The sequence below is a fragment of the Marmota marmota genome, unplaced genomic scaffold (assembly GCF_001458135.2).
Source record: "Marmota marmota marmota unplaced genomic scaffold, marMar, whole genome shotgun sequence".
NCBI lineage: Eukaryota > Metazoa > Chordata > Mammalia > Rodentia > Sciuridae > Marmota > Marmota marmota.
Genome location: NW_026000222.1, coordinates 15666504 through 15687219, shown reverse-complemented (window position 1 = coordinate 15687219; position 20716 = coordinate 15666504). Strand labels below are relative to the sequence as shown.

At 39.3% G+C, this 20716-nt stretch overlaps 1 protein-coding gene across 3 annotated transcripts in view; it reads left to right on the top strand.

The window, feature by feature from the left end:
• The window catches only part of Utp4 (UTP4 small subunit processome component), a 28658-nt gene extending 8211 nt beyond the window's left edge, over nt 1-20447 (top strand). For 2 of the 3 annotated variants that reach the window (XM_048792590.1, XM_015496152.2), the window contains 12 exons: nt 2730-2941; nt 4870-5041; nt 5146-5237; nt 6879-6975; nt 8183-8247; nt 9845-9967; nt 10422-10578; nt 11889-11995; nt 14344-14439; nt 17250-17435; nt 19482-19592; nt 20240-20447. In XM_048792590.1, coding sequence (XP_048648547.1) covers nt 2730-2941; nt 4870-5041; nt 5146-5237; nt 6879-6975; nt 8183-8247; nt 9845-9967; nt 10422-10578; nt 11889-11995; nt 14344-14439; nt 17250-17435; nt 19482-19592; nt 20240-20356 — 1535 coding nt within the window. In that variant the 3' untranslated portion in view covers nt 20357-20447. The remainder of the gene's footprint in view (nt 1-2729; nt 2942-4869; nt 5042-5145; nt 5238-6878; nt 6976-8182; nt 8248-9844; nt 9968-10421; nt 10579-11888; nt 11996-14343; nt 14440-17249; nt 17436-19481; nt 19593-20239) is intronic. The other variant, XM_015496153.2, reaches the window with a different exon arrangement.
• Nucleotides 20448-20716: the final 269 nt, after the last annotated feature.

The window sequence follows — 20716 nt, the reverse complement described above, 5'->3', positions numbered from 1 at the left end:
TATTTTTTCATCATAAGAATTCACAGTAAAATTCATCCATAATGAATTCTACATTTAGTATAAATGATCAGTAGACTGCCTATTTACATATCCCAGTTTTTGGTAAAAATGGAATGTAAGGTCTTGGTTGCGTAGTTGGTGAGACATGAGATCAGAAAGGTAAAGATCCAGGATTTTTTTGTTCTTGGCCTGAAAAATTGGCTAATAGAATCTTAGTGATGACATTGACTTTACCTTGTTACATGGGCACATCTATACTCCCAAGATATGGAAGCAAAACATGTTTCCTTTTTCTTTTTCCTCAATGCTTAAGTTCAAAAAACATTTTTTAACAGTTATATGAGCGTGTAGTCAAAATATTCAAGACCTACTACAAAAAAGCAGGAGATCCCCTATGTCCTTTCTCTCATTGCTCAGAGGCAACCACTGAGACTCTTGGCTGATTCTTTTGGTGTTTATGCTGTACGTAACATGCTTACAATGCTATATTTTTGTTTTTGGAGTTTTAACCATTATTTACTGACTTCTACAACTGAGCTCTCTTTTTCCACCCTTTTAGATACCCACATTTTCTCCTTATCTCCCCATATGCTTATGATGTAACTTTGTTGAGATTAGTATTCAGTCAATGTGTTTGTAATTTTGACTGTATAGATACTACTCACATAGTAAACTACTTTTCCTTTCCTGTATACTTTTTTTGCATAATATTCTTCCTCTCTGGCATTAAGAGTTTATCCTTGAATTCTTTCAGTTGTGGACTGGGAGTGCAACTTACTGGTACAGTACTTACCTAGCACATATACTGGGTTCAATCCCCAGTACAAAAAAACCAAGAAAGTTTCAGATGGGGAAATTTAAGATCCAACACAGCTGGGATTTTTCTTTTCTGCTAATTTTATGGTTTTTTTTTTTTGAGGGGGGGCGGGTAGGGGGTATGGGGATTGAACTTGGGGGTGCTTTACCACTGAACTACATTACCAGCCTTTTTTAGAAAAAAATTTTGAAATGGTCTTGCCAAGGCTGCCCTTGAACTTGTGGTCTCAACCTCTTGAGTTGCTAGGATTGCAGGCATTTGCCACCTTCCCGGCTACTTTTGTGTTCTTGATTGTATCTATCTTGGACCTTTTGATTTATTCTCATCTGTCTTAGCCACCATGAGATCTGGAACTTGATTTTTCACAGATTTTTTTTTTTTTTGTTCCTTTTGCTTCTCCATTGGAGAGGATTCCCTGTTTCCACGTTAGGAAACATGATGCCATTCTAAGAGCTGATCCTTTATACATACGAACACTTGAGGTTGGGTTGTTTGTTTTCTGGGAACACTCGACTACTGAGCCACATCCCCAGCCCTATTTTGTATTTTATTTAGAGACAGGGTCTCACTGAGTTGTTTAGCATCTCGCTATTGCTGAGGTTGGCTTTGAACTCGCGATTCTCCTCTCTCAGCCTCCCAAGCCACTGGGATTACAAGCGTGTGCCACTGCGCCCAACATTAGGTTGACTCTCTACCACTGGTTGCATTTCAGCCCTGAATATTCTTTTTTTGTAACATTCTCTTTTATTTTTACTACAAATGAATTCTTCTCTTTCTAAGGCTATTGATGATATTATTTGTCAAGCATTCTTTACGCTGTTTCCTCATTTCATTTATTGTTGCTTCCATTAGTCCATTTGGCCACTGCCTTGCATATTAGAAGCTTTCTTGGGTTCCATTGTTCTCCACCACAACAGTGGGGCCTGCTGAGTGTTGGCTTCCCTAAAGGATGATCTGGCTGGGTTGTTGGGGGAACTTCTAAAATCAGGATCTTTAGATCTTTTCTCTTGGACCATTAATTATCCCCAGAAGGTTTTTTTGTTTGTTTGTTTGTGCTGGGGCTCAATCTAGGGCCTCATGCTTTCTGAACATGTGCTGTATGTACCACTGAGCTCTTCCCCCAAATGTGGTTTTTCCTTCTCCTGCCTAGTGAGTATAAGCTTGGCTGTTAAGCATTCTGTGGAGAAGAAAACTGGTGTACTTGGCATTCAATTAGAAATTTTCATTAATGCTGTTTTTCAAACAATACTCCCCCTTTAGTTGTTCCCTATATCCCTCTTCAAAGAGTAAGTAACTCTCCAGACTTCTGCTGAGATGGAGTTTGGGCAGTTGCCTGGCTTCTCAGAATTCCACCAGCTTCTTAAATTTACTTTCAATTTATTGCTCCTTTGAGCATCTGCTTTCACCTCTGTGTTTAGAATGTCTAGAGTTCTCAATTTCTGAGAATTCTGTAGTAGAAATTAGATGGCTTCTTGGTTTTCCCATGGCTGAGTTGGGAAACTCAGTTGGGTCTTAGATTCAGGATTCTACTGAGTAAGTTACTATCCAGTCTGCTTTCTAGTTCCCCAAATTTTGTCAACATTGCCTTCTCTCCCTTTCCCATGTGTGGAGTTTTAGGAAAGAGCACAGTGTAATATGTGTGTGCAGTGGGCCAGATTGAAATGACTGTCCCATGTGTCTCTTTCCATTTCACCTCCCCAGAAGGGATTTGTGTTCTCTATCTTGCCCTCATTCTCCCTCCTCTCTCCCCTCTCCTCTTCAGGTAACCACTTTGAAGTTTCAAGGCTGGATTCACTATGGTTACTCTTTACTATGTTCAGGCAACTAACTTATATCATGCCTGCCACAAGTGGTTTTTGAAAACTGAAGGAGAAATGGGTTATATCCAAAGGTGTGCTTTTTTCTTTTTCAGGTAGCGCTGTTCGTAAGATGATCGTGGACAGGCAGTACATGGGTGTGTCTAAGCGGAAGTGTATTGTATGGGGTGTGGCCTTTTTGTCCGATGGCACAGTCATAAGTGTGGACTCTGCTGGGAAAGTGCAGTTCTGGGACTCAGCTACTGGGACACTTGTCAAGAGCCATCTCATCTCAAATGCTGATGTGCAGTCCATTGCTGTAGCAGACGTGAGTAGGGTCCCAGTTTTGAGTAATTAATGTGTAGATGGAAGGGCTGTGGTATGAGTCAGTGACACACCCCAAACACTCTTGCATTATCTGGATGTTGTACTAGAAGAAGATGAGGTTGGGAAAATGCACCTGAAAACCCATACCATTTCTATGGTATCTAATGCTAGAAAATATTCTCTAAAAGATCAGCACAAGGTTTTCTTTAGGCACCCCTCTTTCCTAATTAATCTAGTCTGCTTGTAGATGGGTACAAGCAGCCTAGAAGAATCTTGAGAAGTACTATTTTCCTTTTGTACAACTGTTCTCATGCTTCCTGTTTATTTGGGGGCATTAGAAAACTGTGTAGTGCTGGGCATGGTGGTGCATGCCTATAATCCCAGGGACTCCGGAGGCTGAGGCAGGACGATTGCAAGTTCAAGTCACTTTTCTATCCATTCTTAGTGTCTCTCTGCCATTAATAAAGAGCAACACTCAAAAAGTTTTGGATTCTGGAGCATTTGGGAATTTTGAATTCCAACCAGTAAAGTCTATGCAAATATTCCAAAGTATAAAAATTCTGAGATCTAAAACACTTGGTCCCAAGCATTTCAAATAAGGGCTATTCAGCTTTTATTTATTTTTAAAGCTGAGTAATTCCACTGTGTGTGTGTGTGTATATATATATATATATATATATATATATATATATATATATATATATATATACCATATCAGTTTATTCATGTGTTAATGGCCATTTGGGTTATTTCAGTCATTTGCATTATTTCCTTCTTTTGGCTATTGTGAATGATACTGCTGTGAATTTTGATGTACAAGTATATTTATATGAATCTCTATTTTCAATTTTTTTGGTTACAAAACCTTGTTACTATTCTTGGGTTTTTTTGTTTTTTTGGTGGTGCTGGGGATTGAACCCAGTACCTTTTACATGCAAGGCAAGCACTCTACCAATTGAGCTATATTCCCAGCAACCTTGTTAGTATTCTTGTTTAGGATTTTTGTTTGTGTTATGGGTTTGGGTTTTGGGGGTCTTTGTTATTTATTTCTTTACATGAATTTTAGAAACACCTTTTTCTAGTTTTAAATGAAAGTCTATTTTTATAGTACAATTGGTGTATTTATTGCATCATATATAACTTCTGTATTTTCTTTATGATGATGTCTTTATCATGTTAAACATTCCTATTAAAGAACGTGATATGGATTTCTTTGTTCAGGTATCTCTTTTGTGGTTTATAATTTAAATTTTCTTATAAAGGGCTACTGTATTTCTTGATTAGTTTATTCACTTATTTGTCTCTTGTAGTGAACCCAGTTTATATACAGTTATGTGTTGCTTAATGACAGGGAAATGTTCTGAGAAATACATTGTTAGGTGATTTTGGTGTTGTGTGAACATAATAGAATATACTTACACAAACTGATAGTAAGTACAGCCTCTTATAGTGCACAACTAGTGTACGTAATTGTATGTGCTGTACTTTTACACAACTGGCAGTGCAGTAGATTTGTTTACACCAGCATCACCATGAACATGTAATGTTTCATGCTACAACATTTGATGGCTATAATTTCACTAGGTAATATGAAATTTTTAGCTCTATTTTTAATTTTTATGTGAGCACCGTCCTTCCTGTGTGTAGCCTGTTGATTGAAACATGCAGTGTGTGACTGTAAAACTTAACAGTTGGAAGTGCTGATTGTTAATTTAGCCAATAGGGGGCGCATTGTCACCTACATATGACCTTGCTCCTCTAGTGGAATTGCTAGCTTCCAGAGGGAAAAAGCCCCCAGGAACCTCCCTTCTTTCTAATTCTGGGTATGAGTTTTCTCTAAGCTGCCTAGACAGAAAAATTTTATGGAATATTTTTCCATCTGGACCCTGTTTTGTTCACATGTACCTGCCTCATTATTTAATTTTTCAGCAAGAAGACAGTTTTGTGGTGGGCACAGCCGAGGGCACAATATTCCATTTTCAGCTGGTTTCTGTGACTTCCAATAGTAATGAGAAGCAGTGGGTGCGGACCAAACCATTCCAGCACCACACACATGACGTGCGTGCTGTGGCCCACAGCCCAACCGCACTGATATCTGGAGGTGGGTCTTGCTCTCTGTCAGGCTGCTGCTTTATTCTGCTCAGCTCTGGTCGTTTTCATACATAACTTCTCATTCTGTAATCTCCTTACCTCCCCCTTGCCCAGGCACTGACACCCACCTGGTTATTCGTCCTCTCATGGAGAAGGTAGAGGTGAAGAATTATGATGCTGCTCTCCGAAAAATCACATTTCCTCATGTAAGTATCATCCCACCCTCTGTTGGCCCCTCATCTTCCTGACCCTATGTCCTATAAGACTGAACACAGCTCATACTTGTGGGGTAAATTGTGGGATTTTGCTGTAGCTACCTTCTTCATTCTTCTATTTCTTATGCAAGCCTCCTGCAAAGACATTCTTTGAGACAATAGCATCACCCTAGTTCACTTTCTGGGAAAATAATTTTTTTTCCCAAATAATTGTGGTTAATGATAATTCTTTTTGTTTTTGAGGGTGGACTCTATATTTTTGGATGAAAGGAGTAAAATCTAGGCTTCTAGAGTTTCTAGGTAAATAGTGCCATCTTCATAAGTCAGTAGTCCTCGACACCTACTTCCACATTCCATTCATCACCAATTTCACTAAGTCTCCTCATTGTTATTTTATGTGTGTATATTTACATATACACAAACATGCATATATACATCTTTCTTGAGATACATTTGATATACAAAACTACATGTATTTAATGATTTGATGAGGTGGACATAGTCGTTATTATCTCTTTTTTTTTTTAATATTTATTTTTTTAGTTTTCGGCGGACACAACATCTTTGTTTGTATGTGGTGCTGAGGATCGAACCCCGGCCGCAGGCATGCCTGGCGAGCACGCTACCGCTTGAGCCACATCCCCAGCCCCGTTATTATCTCTTGAATCAAGCTATTTCTTTGTCTGTGCTGCCATTGTTCTAGTTTGGATTAGTACGTTTTCTGATATGGATTCCTTTACAGTAGCTTCCTTAATGATCTCATTTCATTTCCATCTGGGTCATTCTAGCCTATTCTCCATTGATCTGTTTAAAAAGCAACTCTATTCATTGCTCCATGCTTCAAAGCATTTGGTTGTCCCTACTGCCTACAGCAGAGAGACCTAATTCTTTAGTGTGGCATATTTACCTGTCTTGATCTTGGACTGGTCCTTCACTTTTCCTCACCTCTCCTTTCACATACTTGTACAACCCCCACCCCAAACAGTCTAACCATTCTGAAAAGTGTGTTTTTATTCCCTTGAATGCTCTTTGACCTTTGAACTATTTCATATAGTAGGTACAGCCTACTTAGAACATCTTGCCTTGCTTTCTTTGCCTGACTAATCTTTACCAGTAAATCTCATCTGGGCTCCTATTTTTTCCTCCACAAGGTTAGATTAGATATCTTTTCTACTTTTTTCCATTGCATGCTGTGCTCGGGCATGTTAAACTTTTTAGCATACTGTAGTGCAGTTGTTTATCATTGTGGTGTTGGGGGATTGAACCTAGGGGTGTCCTACTACTGTGCTACATCCCCAGCCTTTTTTCTATTTTGAGACAGGGTCTCCCTAAATGCTGTGGCTGGCCTCAAACTTCCTATCCTCCCGTTGTAGCTCCTAAGTAGCTGGGATTGCAGAGTTGTGCCACCATGTCTGGTTTAAAGAAGCTTTAAACCAGAAGCTTTTTGAGGGTAGTAATAGTTTTTAGTCATTGTCATGTTCTCAAATCCTAGGACAGGCCCTGTGTTAGTAGTTAACAAAATGTTTATCAAGTCAGTGGATTTCAAAATGTGCTAAAAAGTTGCTGCTGCGCCTGGTACTGAGACATCAAATGACCCTGGCCTATTTATAACTTTTCAATTCTTCGATACAGCGATGTCTCATTTCTTGTTCAAAAAAGAAGCAGCTTCTCCTCTTCCAGTTTGCTCATCACTTGGAACTTTGGCGACTGGGATCCACAGTGGCAACAGGTAAGAGGGAAGAAAGTTTTTTTTCCCCCTGTAAGAAAACCATAGAACTGGAGGTGTGACTTAGCGATAGATAGTGCTTGCCTATTTTGCCAGAGGACCCGGTTTGATCCCCAACTCTGCAAAAAAAAAAAAGGAAAAAAGAAAGATAACTGTAGAGAAAATACTAAAAATCAGAATTATAGTTGTTCTGCTTATGGAAAGAGTAAATTTTTCTGTGTTGATGGAAACTTACGGTTTTCCCTCCTGCAAGAACAAGCAACACAAATTATAGTGTAGAAATCTTGAGTAAGAGCTGGGTGCGGTGGTGCACACCTGTAATCCCAGCAATTCAAGAGGCTGAGGCAGAAGGATCACAAGTTTAATGCCAGCCTCAGCAACTTAGTGAGACCCTAACCAACTTAGCAAAACCTTGTCTCAAAGTAGAACATAAGGGGTTGGGGCTGTAGCTCAGTGGTAGAGTGCTTGCCTAGCACATGTGAGGCCCTGGGTTTGATCTTCAGCAAAATAAATAAAATAAAGGTATTGTGTCCAGCTACAACTACAAAAAAAATAAATAAAAGCACAAAGGGCGGGCTGGGGATGTGGCTCAAGCAGTAGCGTGCTCGCCTGGCATGCGTGCGTCCCGGGTTCGATCCTCAGCACCACATACAAACAAAGATGTTGTGTCCTCCCAGAACTAAAAAATAAATATTAAAAAATTCTCTTTAAAAAAAAAAAAAAATGCACAAAGGGCTGGGGATGTGGCTTAGTGGTTAAGCATCCCTGGGTTCAATCCCTGATACAAAAAAAAAAAAAAATCTTGAATAGGATACTGGATCATCTCTTTCAACTTCTATATAGACATTGTCATTAGGTAAGGATTGTAGGGTCACAATTTGTCCTAGCTTGACTGAGATAGCAACAGTTTAAAAAAAAAAAAATGGATAGGGACAGTCCTGTATTTGAGTCCTTTTATTTAAAGTGGAGTCAAGTTGAGGCCACACAAACTCCTCTTCTACCCACCAGCATGCCACTGGGAGATAGAGATTCAGATGTTTGATGATGTATCATAGGGTAGAAGTAGTCACTGCTTTTCTTTCCATATATCCATAAAGCTGTGTGCCTCCAACTAGGAGAGTCCATTCTACCAAGAAATGACTTTTTAAGGAGAAAACACTGTACAGATAATCTTCATTTGATAAGAAAAAGGCAAATTTTCTTATTTCAGGCAAGAATGGTGATACCCTTCCACTCTCTAAAAATGCAGATCATTTACTACATCTCAAGACAAAGGTAAGGAGGCCCTGTATATTTAGGCCCTAAAATCCAGAATGTTTTTCCCATTCTGAATTTTGAGGGTTACTTGGTTCATGTCAAAAACGTCATAAATTCTAAAACTTATTTAAATGAAGGAAATCCGGAGCTGAATTTCTTGTGAGGATAAGTTGAACATTCAGTATTTATTAAATGAATGTATAAAAGAAATTGTGGGTACTGGAGTTATAGCTCAGTGGTAGAGCGCTTGCCTCATATGTGTGAGGCACTGGGTTTGATTCCTAGCACCACATGAACCACTGTGGTACTAGGTCCATCAACAACTAAAAATATATATATATTTTTTAAAAATCGTGTATTTTTGCTTCTCTTGATATTGTTATGAAAATAGCTAGATGGCACAAAGGATGTACAATGAAACATGATCCTCCCCTCACCACACCCCCACTATACCCTCTTAGAGATCAGCACTGCCAATAACTTCTTATATATGCAGAAAATATTTCCACCTTTGGGCCTATATGTATCCTTTTTACATTAATAGGGCTGCACTCTACATATTTTTATATTTCTTTTTTAAAAATCTTGAATGACACAAATATTTGTATTAGTGTCTCATTATAAAGAATTTAAGGGGTGGGGATAGAGCTCAGTGACAAGAGTGCTTGCCCAGCATGCACCAAGTCCTGGGTTCAATCCCTAGCACCCCTAAAACAAACCAAAGAAAAACAAAGCAAGCAATATCAGTAGTTTATATTTTATACCACCTCTTTATTCTCTTTTTCTGAAATTATTGGTTAGTTTTGTAGCCTTTCTTCCATATCTTTCTCTCTCTCTCTCTCTCTCTTTCTCTCTCTCTCACACACACACACACACACAGAAATTGTCAGGCATGGTGACACATGCCTGTCATTACAACTACTTGGGAGGCTAAGGCAAGAGGATTGCAAGTTCAATGCCAGCCTGGCCAACGTAGTGAGACTCTATCTCAGAAAATAAAAAGCTCAATAATAGAGTGCCCCTGGGTTCAGTCCCCACTACTGCAAGATAAAAAAGAAAGAAGGAAATCATCACTTTGTTTTCTAGATGGCACAAATAAAATTTAAAAATTTTTAAAAATTCTGTAAATGTTATATGGTACTTTTGTTCTTTCTTCTCCAAATATTTTTCATTTGTTCTTATAGACTTTAAAAAATTCTGTAAATGTTACATGGTACTTTTGTTCTTTCTTCTCCAAATATTTTTCATTTGTTCTTATAGATTTTAAAATTGGGGTGTAACAGGCAAAACAGAAAGTCAGTACTATCCCTCCAAGCTTTTCTGCATTAAATGCTTCCCTACTCAGGTTTCTCAAGTTGAGGTTTAGTGTGAGGCTACTTGTGAGTTAACGAAAGCAGCAAGGTAAGTGTGCAGTATGATAGACCTTTGTTCTTGGATTTGGAAATCAAAGTCACATCAGTTAGATTCTCTGCTTCTGAAATAAGAGTGACACAAATTTATGAGGATTATGTGTAGTCATTTGTGGAAATATCCAGAGGGCAAAAGCCTGAGGATTTATGTTACTGAATCTTGTCTTAAGTTTTGCACTCTCAGTCTTGCTTCCCACTGTTGTCAGGGCCCTGAGAACATTATTTGCAGCTGTATCTCCCCATGTGGAAGCTGGATAGCCTATTCCACAGTGTCTCGGGTTTTTCTCTATCGGCTGAATTATGAACATGACAACATAAACCTCAAAAGGGTAAGTGATACTTGAAATATGTGGTTGCATAAGAAGAAACTTCCTAGATGTGTGATTTCTGTATGAGGTGAAAATGAATTAGTTGAGAATACTTGCTCAGTGAAAAGCTATTTGGAGACAGCTGTTACAAAATAGTCTTTTATTTTCATTTTGAATTGATTTATATTTTTGAGAGGGGTAGGAAAATGCTAAAGGTAGCAATAAAGTTTATGCTTTCCTGCTTAGTAGTTTCATATAGCTTAGTTGTTCCATTGCAGGAAATTGAGCATTTACTGTCATGATGAAAAGGGAGACACACAGTTACAGTAGGCATACTAGTGCTCTAGGCCCTTAGTTGATTGGCTTGCTTCGAGATGGGAAATGTTACTGATTTTTAAGCCTGGATGTGATTATTTTTGTTGGGCTGTTGATCTGCCTTCTTTCTCACTGGTATTTGCTGTTGGTTCTCCCAAAGGTTTCCAAAATGCCTGCATTCCTTCGATCTGCGCTTCAGATTATGTTTTCTGAAGATTCAAAAAAGTTTTTTGTGGCATCAAATCAAGGGTCTCTCCACATCTTTCAACTGTTGGAAGGAAGCTTCAAGCACCTCCATTCTTTCCAGCCTCAGTCAGGTGGGAGTTTGTTAACTAGCCACGGGGGAGAGTTGTTAGAGTTTCAAATATAACTTTTTTTCCTCGTAGACCTCAGTGTTGGGTGTTCCTGCATGCTCTTCCCACCCAGCAAATACATTCACTCACGTGTTTGCAATTTAAAGTAGAAGGGGGTATCTGGCAGATGAAGATGCTGGATGAGATCTGAAATATTCTTCACACCTACTCTTTTCTCGCTGGATTTTTGATTTCCTTATTTGGGGCCAGAGAAGTTTCATCATGCTTCTTCAAGAGTTTTGTTAGCAGAGAAAGAAAAAAGTTAAAATCATCTTTAATCCCGATGCCCAGAAATAACTACTCTTAATTTTTTGGTGTTTTCCAATGTGTTTGAATGTAGGGATTTTGTGGACATGTTACATTTTGGTTGGTTGTTTGTAAAAAGTGAAGATATCCTTTTGTCTATAGTTTCATTACCTGTGTTCATTTTATGTTTATGACTATTTTTTTCATGCATGAGTATGCATGAGTGAGTGTGACTATTACTGAGTCAACTGTTGTAGCCTTAAATTTAGCATGCAGCTTAAAACTGATAATTGGATACTTCTCATGGGCTTTTCCCATCCCTTCACTTTTTTTTTTTTTTTTTTTGAATTTTTAAATATTTATTTATTTTTTTTAGTTTTCCGCGAACACATCTTTGTATGTGGTGCTGAGAATCGAACCCGGGCCGCACGCATGCCAGGCAAGCGCGCTACTGATTGAGCCACATCCCCAGCCCAGCATCCCTTCACTTTTATCTGCTTCATTATCATGTAGTCTCCATCAGCCTGGGAAGTCAACTCTTTGAATTTTAACTCTCCCTGTTCATAAGCTGTTCCAGAAGCATACCAGTAGGGTTCAGATAAATTAAACTGATAGTATTTATAAAGTACCTATGATTTTTATAATAAAACTTGTTAGACTGACACTTTTAGCATGCTTTCTGTTATTGCCACCCATTCTTTAGCAGCTGGTATATGTCCTGTTATAAAGCTTTTTCATTGTTTGGGGCAGGGGGTTCATGTAGCACATATTTTGGCACAGAAACTGTCTTACTCAGATCTGAGCAAGTGATATCTTTATTTTTATTTCTCTGGTCTCTTTACATGAGGATTGGCTAGTTAAAAACTAGACAAGTTAAAATTCAGGACTAATTTGCAATAACTCAATAGATTATTCTATCAGTGATTTAAAACTCTGTTGGTCTTGTTGGTTTCTGTCATCATCTCCAGGGCAAGGCTGGCTGTGGACATTGTAAATTCACAGACTTAATTATTCTCTTGCCCTTACAGGGACAGTGGAGGCCATGTGTCTTTTGGCAGTCAGTCCAGATGGTAATTGGCTAGCAGCATCAGGAACTAGTGCTGGAGTCCATGTGTACAATGTAAAGCATCTAAAGGTAAGTGTAGGATTTCATAGCAGCAGTCTGGCGGGTTTTGTTGTTATTGTTTTGGTTTTTTTTGCAATACTGAGTATTGAACCCAAGTCTTCACACATGCTATGCAAGCACTGTACCGTATCCCTATATCCCTATCCCTTTTTAATTTAATTTTTTAAATGTATTTAAGTGGACACAATATCTCTCTTTTACATTTATGTGGTGCTGAGGATCGAACTCAGTGCCTCAAGCATGCTAGGCAAGCACTTTACCACTGAGCCACAACCCCAGCCTCCTTTTTTATTTTTTGAAACAAGTCTTGCCAAATTTCCAAGGCTGGCCTCAAATTTGTAATCTTCCTACCTTAGCCTCCCAAATTGCTAGGATTACAAGCATGCACTACAATAGTCATCTTAGACTTTTTTTCTAACCAAAAATTTATCCTATTTTAGATTCTTGATTTACTTTGTTGAAATTCAGAAGCCATGCTCTGTTACATTAAAATCAGTCACTGGAAATGACAAAACTATTCATGCATAGAAATTTGAAAATCTGATATTCATGCCAGGTGAGGTGGCGTATACCTGTAATCCCAACATCTCAGAGGCTGAGCCAGGAGGATCGCAAGTTCAAAGCCAGACTCAGCAATAAACAAGGTGCTAAGCAACTCAGTGTGACCCTGTCTCTAAATAAAATACAAAAAAAGAGCTGGGGATGTGGCTCAGAGATTGAGTGCCCCTGAATTCCATCCCCAGTACCAAAAACAAAACAGAACAAAACAAAAAACTGAGTCACGAATTATGACTTACCAAGTCCTCATCTTCCTCACAAAAATCAGATTAGAACTATTCAAAATTTACAGTAAGCATTAGAGTTTATAGACACCAAAATACATTTTCATAGATTTGTGTGTTACTGCATACAGAACTTAACCTTTATTATATGTTCCTGCCATGTACTAAAAATTTACCTTTGAGCTTCGCTTGCCATTTCAAAGCGTATTTATGGGTTAGGGAATAGCTCATTGGTAAACCACTTGCCTGATATGTGAAAGGCCCTGGATTCCATCCCCAGCATCAAAAATAAAAGAACCTTCTTTAGTGCATGTGTACTTTGCAATTGTACATAAATATCCTCCCTAGGCATTAATTTATTTTAAACCCAGTGTAGACTAGAGCTGTAGGTGTCCTGATCAGAGGCATATTTATGAGGAGTTCATTCAGACAAATTTACTCTGAGGGAAAAGCTGTACTCTTTTTTTGGTGGTACTGGGAATTGAACCCTGAAGCATTCTACCACTGAGCCACATCCATAGACCTTTTTATTTTTATTTTGAAACAGGGTTTTCTAAATTGCTAAGGCTGACATTGAACTTGAGAGCTTCCTATCTCAGCCTCTCTAGTAGCTGGGATAAAAGGTGTGTACCACCACACCTGGTTGGAAAAGCTTGCCTCTTGAATTTTCTGCAGATGCTGTCAGTTTTCTAAATATAAGTCAAGGGGCTGAGGATATAGCTCAGTTGATAGAGTCTTGCCTCACATGCACAAGGCCCTGGGTTCAATCCCCAACACCACAAAAAAAAAAAAAAAAAAAAAAAAAAAAAAAAAAAAAAAAAAANAAAAAAAAAAAAAAAAAAAAGAAGAAGAAGAAGTCAAGCTGGGTGCAGTGGCACACACCTGTAATCCCAGCATCTTGGGAGGCTGAGACAGGAGGATCACGAGTTCAAAGCCAGCCTCAGCAAAAGCAAGACACTAAGCAACACAGTTGACTCTGTCTCTAAATAAAATACAAAATCTGCTGGGGACGTGGCTCTGTGAGCGAGTGCTGCCCGAGTTTAATCCCTGCTACCAAATTTTTTAAAAAAATGAAAGTCAGGTTTATTGACAGTGAAATGCCTGGAGTTTATGGAAACTTTTTAGAATTCTTTTGAGTTCCAAGGAGCAGTTTAAAATAAAAAAAAAAAAAACCTACTCGGGTTAGAGGTGTAGCTCAGTGATTGAGCACTTGTTTTGCATGTATAAGGGATTAATCCTAGCATCAAAAAAATAAAAATGAGCCAGGCACCATGGTGCACACCTATAATCCCAGCAGCTAGGGAGGTTGAGGCAGGAGGATTGAAAATTCAAAGCCAGTCTCATTAATTTAGCCAGGCCCTAAACAATTCAGTGAGACCCTGTTAGTAAAATAAAATGCAAAAGAAGGGCTGGGGTTGTGGTTAAGTGCCCCTGAGTTCAACCCCTAGTACCAATAAGTAAAGGAACAAACGAAAACAAAAAAACACCGAAAAAAAACTGACCTACACCATCTAGTCATTCTTGAGGGAAGGTACCTTAAAGAGTTGTTCTTTCTTTCTGTTATTTTTTTCCCAGCTTCACTGCACAGTGCCTGCTTATAATTTTCCAGTGACTGCTCTGGCCATTGCACCCATTAGTAACAACCTTGTCATCGCTCATTCTGACCAGCAGGTAAGAGAAAGTTCAGTGCTTCTAATTCCATTCTACTAGATAGTAACATGGAAGCTGAGGTAAGGTTGAAGGATCTTTTCTCAGAAGGCGCAGCATACAGTTATTTGTCCTGTGTGAAGAGAAGCTTCTGTGCGTGACCTGGGCTCATCTTAGGCTACCAATACCTATTGTTTTGATGGGCACAGTTTGCATGGTGAAACAGATTCTAGAGCACAGAAACAGGAGGATGGAGGAATTTTTTTTTTTTTTTTTTTTTTTAAGATGCTGATGGATCTTTATTTTTATTCATTTATTTATATGTGGTGCTGAGAATTGAACCCAGTGCCTCGCACATGCAAGACAGCGCTCTACAACTGAGCCACAATCCCAGCCTGGGTGGAGGAATTTTGATGTGCTCATTCCACTCATTATTAATTTTAGACTAATAGATAACATGGGCTCAGGTCCTAAGCTGAATATGGGATGACAAGATTTTGAGAATTCATAGTGATTAAAGAATGTATAATCCACTTTTACCTGTGCAGGTGAGGAAATCAGGCATCATCAATATTCTGTCTCATCTGTAAAGTGGAGATGATAAGAAACATCATCATATATCCCCCTGACCTTAGAAAGATTAAATGTGATCTAGGGAGCATATTTGAGTAGACCTTTAGGCAAATGCTACTTAGTACTGTGATGAGCAGTTTTTACACTCAGACACACACACTGTGTCCAAAAACTGAAATCTCTCACTGAGTCCTTGACCGAAGGCTGAAGTTTAGTGAAGGTACAGCCTTGCTTTTGTCCACCTGACATCTTTTACTATCCATTGTTCCCTTAACTTTTTTCAGTTATTAAAACTGGTGGGAATTTTTTTTGTACCTGTTTGATTAGCAAGGATTACAGAGTTAATAAAATACAAAGTGTTATGAGCGAAGGAACCCTCTGATGCATTGCATAAATTAGTGTACCCCTTTGGAGGGCATTTTGGCAGTTTCTTCAGAATTTTTAAGTCCATATAGACTTTTACTCAGAAGTTCCACTTCTGAGCATTCTTCCTTTATGTGTTCAGTTGTGCAAAAAAGACAAAGAATAAATTGCAGCCTTTTTTGGAATAGCCAAAGATTATAAGCAACCTAATGTCCATTTAAGCAGATGAGATAAGTAAATCATGATTAATCCATAAAGTGAGTGGATTATTACTGTTGATTGTGTTCTTCAAAAGGGCACAATTAACAGTTAAGTTTTGTATTTCAAAACAATTAGAAGAGCATAGAGAATCCCAACACATAGTAATGGTGTTCAAGGAAATGGAAATGCTAATTACTATGATTTGATTATTATATATTTTGTATATGTACTGAATTACAACACTGTAGTCCATAAATAAGTACAAATATTACATCTGTTAAAAACATGGAAAAAAGGGGGTATCGATAGGTACCAGTCTCCACAGTATAAGGGTAAATGAAAAAAGTATGGTACAGAACAATATTATTATATGCATGAAAAGTCTCTGAAAAGATGTGAGCAAGAAACTGAAGTCCAGCTGAGTGTGGTGACACATGCCTGTAATCCAAGCACCTAGGGAGGCGGAGGCAGGAGAATTAAGATTTGAGACCAGCATCATCAATTTAGGCAGATCCTCTCTCATAAATAAAAAATTAAAAAGGATTGGGGATGCTCAGTAGTAGGAAGCCCCTGGGTTCAGTCCCCTACTACCTCTAAAAAAAAAAAAAAAGGAAGAAGAAGAAGAAGAAAAACAAATTGAAGGCTGTTCTTGTCTTCAGGAAGAGAAAGATCAAGATCCAAGGTTTGCCCCCACTGCCACTCCCCAACAAGATTAGAGGCAGCCACAGGTCACAAAGGCAGGGGAGCTTGGCTAATCAGACTCTTGCCCAAGAATTGGACAAAAAGACAAATTCTGGTCAAATAGTAGTTGGCTCTGAACTCCTTGGATATAGGAGTTCACTGGCTCCAAGGCAAATCTGAACTGGATGGGCCAAAGTTACAAGGGAGCAGGAGCCAGCAGTAAGCCGAGAGAGTCAATGTAGAGAAAATAGAAGATCAGGAAGGAGAGCGGGGGCTGTCTGGCAACTTTCCAGTTCTTGTGTGTGTGTGTTGCATGTTGTATTTTTGTGACTGTTCTACCTGCTTATCAATAAAACTTCTTTCACTTAGGCAAAAAAAAAAAAAAAAGATTGCAGGGTAGCTGGGTACTGAGACACACGCCTATAATGCCAGCAACTCAGAAGACTAAAGCAAGAGGATTGCAAGTTCAAAGCCAGTGTCGGCAACTTAGTGAGACCCTGTCTCAAAAAATAGTTAGGTGTGGTAGCACATGCCTGTAATCCCAGCAGTTTAGGAGGCTGATACAGGAGGATTGAGAGTTCAAAGCCACCCTCAGCAAAGCAAGGTGCTAAGCAACTCAGTGAGACCCTCTCTCTAAATAAAATACAAAATAGGGCTGGGGATGTGGCTCCGTGGTCAAGTGCCCCTGAATTCAATCCCTAGTGCCCTAAAAAAATAAAAGGTCTGGGTATGTGGCTTGGTGGCGCAAGTAGTACAGCACCCTTGGGTTCAATCACCCATATCAAAAAAAAAGTGTGGGGGGGAGATTGCAGGATAACTTCTTTTCTCTTATTCTGTAGTTTACCTTTACATTTAAAAACAAGTGGTAGGAAAGCATAAGACTAAATATGGTATAGTCAAGTATTGTTTAGATATTTTCTGTTCAGGAATCAGGGCTAAGACCCATAAAGGTTATGACCCTTTTGGATTTTTGTGGGTACTGAGCTACAATCCCTCTGAATCTTTACTTTCATCAGGTATTTGAGTACAGTATCCCAGAAAAACAGTACACAGAGTGGAGCCGGAATATCCAGAAACAGGGGTTTCACCATCTTTGGCTTCAAAGAGATACTCCCATCACACACATCAGTTTTCATCCCAAGAGACCAATGCACATCCTCCTCCATGATGCCTACATGTTCTGCATCATTGATAAGTCGTTGGTGAGTTCTGCACTATCCCCCCCTGAATGTTTTTCACTTAGGAATCTTCAAATTCTTAGAGACTAATGAGAGAAAGAATCAGAATTAAGTATCCTAGTATATTTTTTGGTGGAAAGCAGCTTTATCATTTCCTCATTTGCATTTCCACTGTTGGGAGGCTTTCAGGGAAGGGGTTAGCCTTTGTATGCTGGTGTTTGTTGATATGATTATTTCTCTACTTTGCCAGTAAGCACACAAACTTAAGTAGAAAAGTGATTGGGTTGGTATTCACAAGATCACTCTCATCAGGGAACACCATTGATTTGACGAACTTATTTCAACTCAAAATCCTAGGGTGGCTGAATAAAGTGGTTTCGTTAAATTAGATGTTTTGACCACTGTATCCCTTGGCTAAAGATCCTGTAGCAGGGAGGAGTTGGTCTTAAAGTCTTGAGAAAAGTTCAGTCAGAAAAAAGTCCTTTCTTCATGACTATGATTCTTTGCAAGCTGCTGTTTGATTTACCCCAAATATACATGTCTTTTTTTTTTTTTATTTTATTTTTTTATACCTTTATTTTATTTATTTTTATGTGGTGCTGAGGATCAAACCCAGTGCCTCACATATGCTACGCAAGTGCTCTGCCACTGAGTTACAGCCCCAGCCCTTTATAAAATTTTGTAAAGATATTTTTTTAGTTGTAGATGGACACAGTCTTTATTTATTTATTTATTAGTTGTAGTTGGGCACAATACCTTTATTTTAATGTGGTGCTGAGGATTGAACCAGGGCCTTGCATGTGCTAGGCGAGTGCTCTACTTACTGCAAAGCCACAGCCCCAGCCTACAATCTTTATTTTATTTTATTTATTTTTATGTGGTGCTGAGGATCGAACCCAGGGCCTCGCACATGTCAGGCAAGTGCTCTACCGCTAAGCCACAACCCTAGCCCCCAAATATACATGTCTTTACTGGGCAGAGGCTTTCTTTCCTAGGAGCATTATGGGTTATGGCCATGCCAGCACTGCACTTTGGGCTTAGATTACAACCAACATTGGCTGTTTTGGTGTATCTACGAAGGTCGGGGTGGAAGGAGCATGGGGAAACAAGCAGATGGTTCTAAAGGAGGTGTGCATAGGGATGTGTCACTGAAATTCATCTCGTGGGCCCTGTGTCCTCTGGGTGTGGGAAGCAGAGCTGGCTGACAAGTGCCTTCTGCAAGATGAGTGATACAGGAAGGGCCCCTCCTACTCGCATGCTTCCCTGTAACTTGGTCCAGATGGCTTTTTCTCAAGCCTTGGTGATAAGTCCATCACTTCCTCAAGCTGGGAACAGTTATTTCCCAAGAAGTCAGAGATGGAAGTATCATTTGTTTCGCCAGAGGCCATTTCTTGAGGTGTCAGTGACATCACTGGGAGTGGTTTGTGTTGAGGTTTCACCTGGGGAGAACTTCAGTCAGTTAGCCAGTCTGTGATCTTGTTGGGGAAGAGTCTAGAAAGCACAAATCCTGTGTGGGCTGAGTTTCTGCACATGCTGATTTATTCCATTCTGACAAAGTGTTGCTGGTGAGATTAGCCAAAAGCCTTAGCTGGGTCCTTTGATCTCGTGGAGTACCAAGTGCTTTCTTGCCTCCTCCTGCCCTATTTATCTGAGGTATGACTGGAATAGTTCCACAACTGTCTTTCCAAAGTAAGGAAAATAGAGGTAAAATACAGAAGTAGTGGATAATCAACATGGTAATTGGAAGATGGTGTTGGCCTGAAAAACCACTACAGTCCTTTGGTCTGTGCAAGTTCAATAAAAGTAACATTTTAGGCAGGCATAGTGGTGCATGTGTGTAATCCCAGTGGCTTGGGAGGCTGAGAGAGGAGGATCACAAGTTCAAAGCCAGCCTTAGCAACGGTGAGGCGCTAAGCAACTCAGTGAGACTCTGTCTCTAAATAAAAATACAAAATAGAGCTGGGGATGATGGCTCAGTGGTTGGGTGCCCCCGATTTCAATCCCCGGTACCCAAAATAAATAAATAAAAAATAAAAGTAACGTTTTAAATAGTGTCCTTTGTCTTTTTAGCCTCTTCCAAATGACAAGACCTTACTCTACAATCCACTTCCTCCCACAAATGAATCAGATGTCTTCCGGAGGCGCACAGCCCACGCCTTTAAAATTTCTAAAATATATAAGGTAAAATATCTTGTTGTATGTTGCATGGCTGACTCCTCTTGGTATTATCAAAATGTAATAAGCTCCACAATAAGAAGACAAGAGCACCTTTATATGTAGAAATCCTGGTTTGGGAGGAACAGATGACCATTTGAGGTCCTCTGTCCCTATGTCTCGATTCCGTTGTTCTTGCCTCAGTAAATTAGAAGCATTTCTTTTTCATTGTTCTTAAGTTAGAGGCAGGTGTTCAATACTTATCTCAAATGATGTTGGTGCTCCGGTGGGGGTCTTTTAAGGGTGAAAGCTGGTTTTTCAACTTGACTTCCTGTTAGAGAATGTTCCTGACATGAATTTTAAGCAAATGCAAGTCACTGAATTAGTTGTGATTTCCTCTTTTTATGGCAAGTCTTTTCACTGTATATTAAACATATCCATTGAGCTTATGATGCTACAGCTACTTGAGCCAACTCAGAGTTTTTCCACAGTCAGATTTTTTTAATGGATGGATTCATTTAAAAGCTCACAACTTCCTGACTGTTTTGAGTGCAGGAAAAATTGTTAGACTTGGTTTCATCGAGCTTTGAATGAGGCTAACTTTTTAGTTCGAGTCTATTCAGAACTGGCCCTTGATTATAACTCCTGGTGGCCTTACTATCATCTCTCTGCAGCCCTTACTCTTCATGGATCTTTTGGATGAAAGGACACTTGTGGCAGTAGAACGGCCCCTGGATGACATCATCGCTCAGCTCCCACCACCCATCAAAAAGAAGAAATTTGGAACCTAGAACAGGGCACTGTCTGTGTCCTTCCTTGAACTGTCTACCCTGTTTCTTTTCACAAATCATGATAATAAAACAAAGTTATTCTTTAGAACAAGTCATTATTAATGTTATCTTCTAAAACAATGGACAGTAATTTCCCTTCACTGGATAAAAGTGAGTGGAGATTTCCTGCAATGGGGATAATGTTCTGAGTAGCCACAACTCATCTAGATTTTCCAGTTTCCTGTTTGTTCTTTAGATCTCAGAAAAAAAGGTGATCTGTCCCTCTATTTCCTACCATGTGCCTGAATCTTCAGAGGGCTGAAGGTCACTTCCTGCCAATATGCAACCTATGCAAAGGCATGAGAAGGTGTCCCCTGGAGG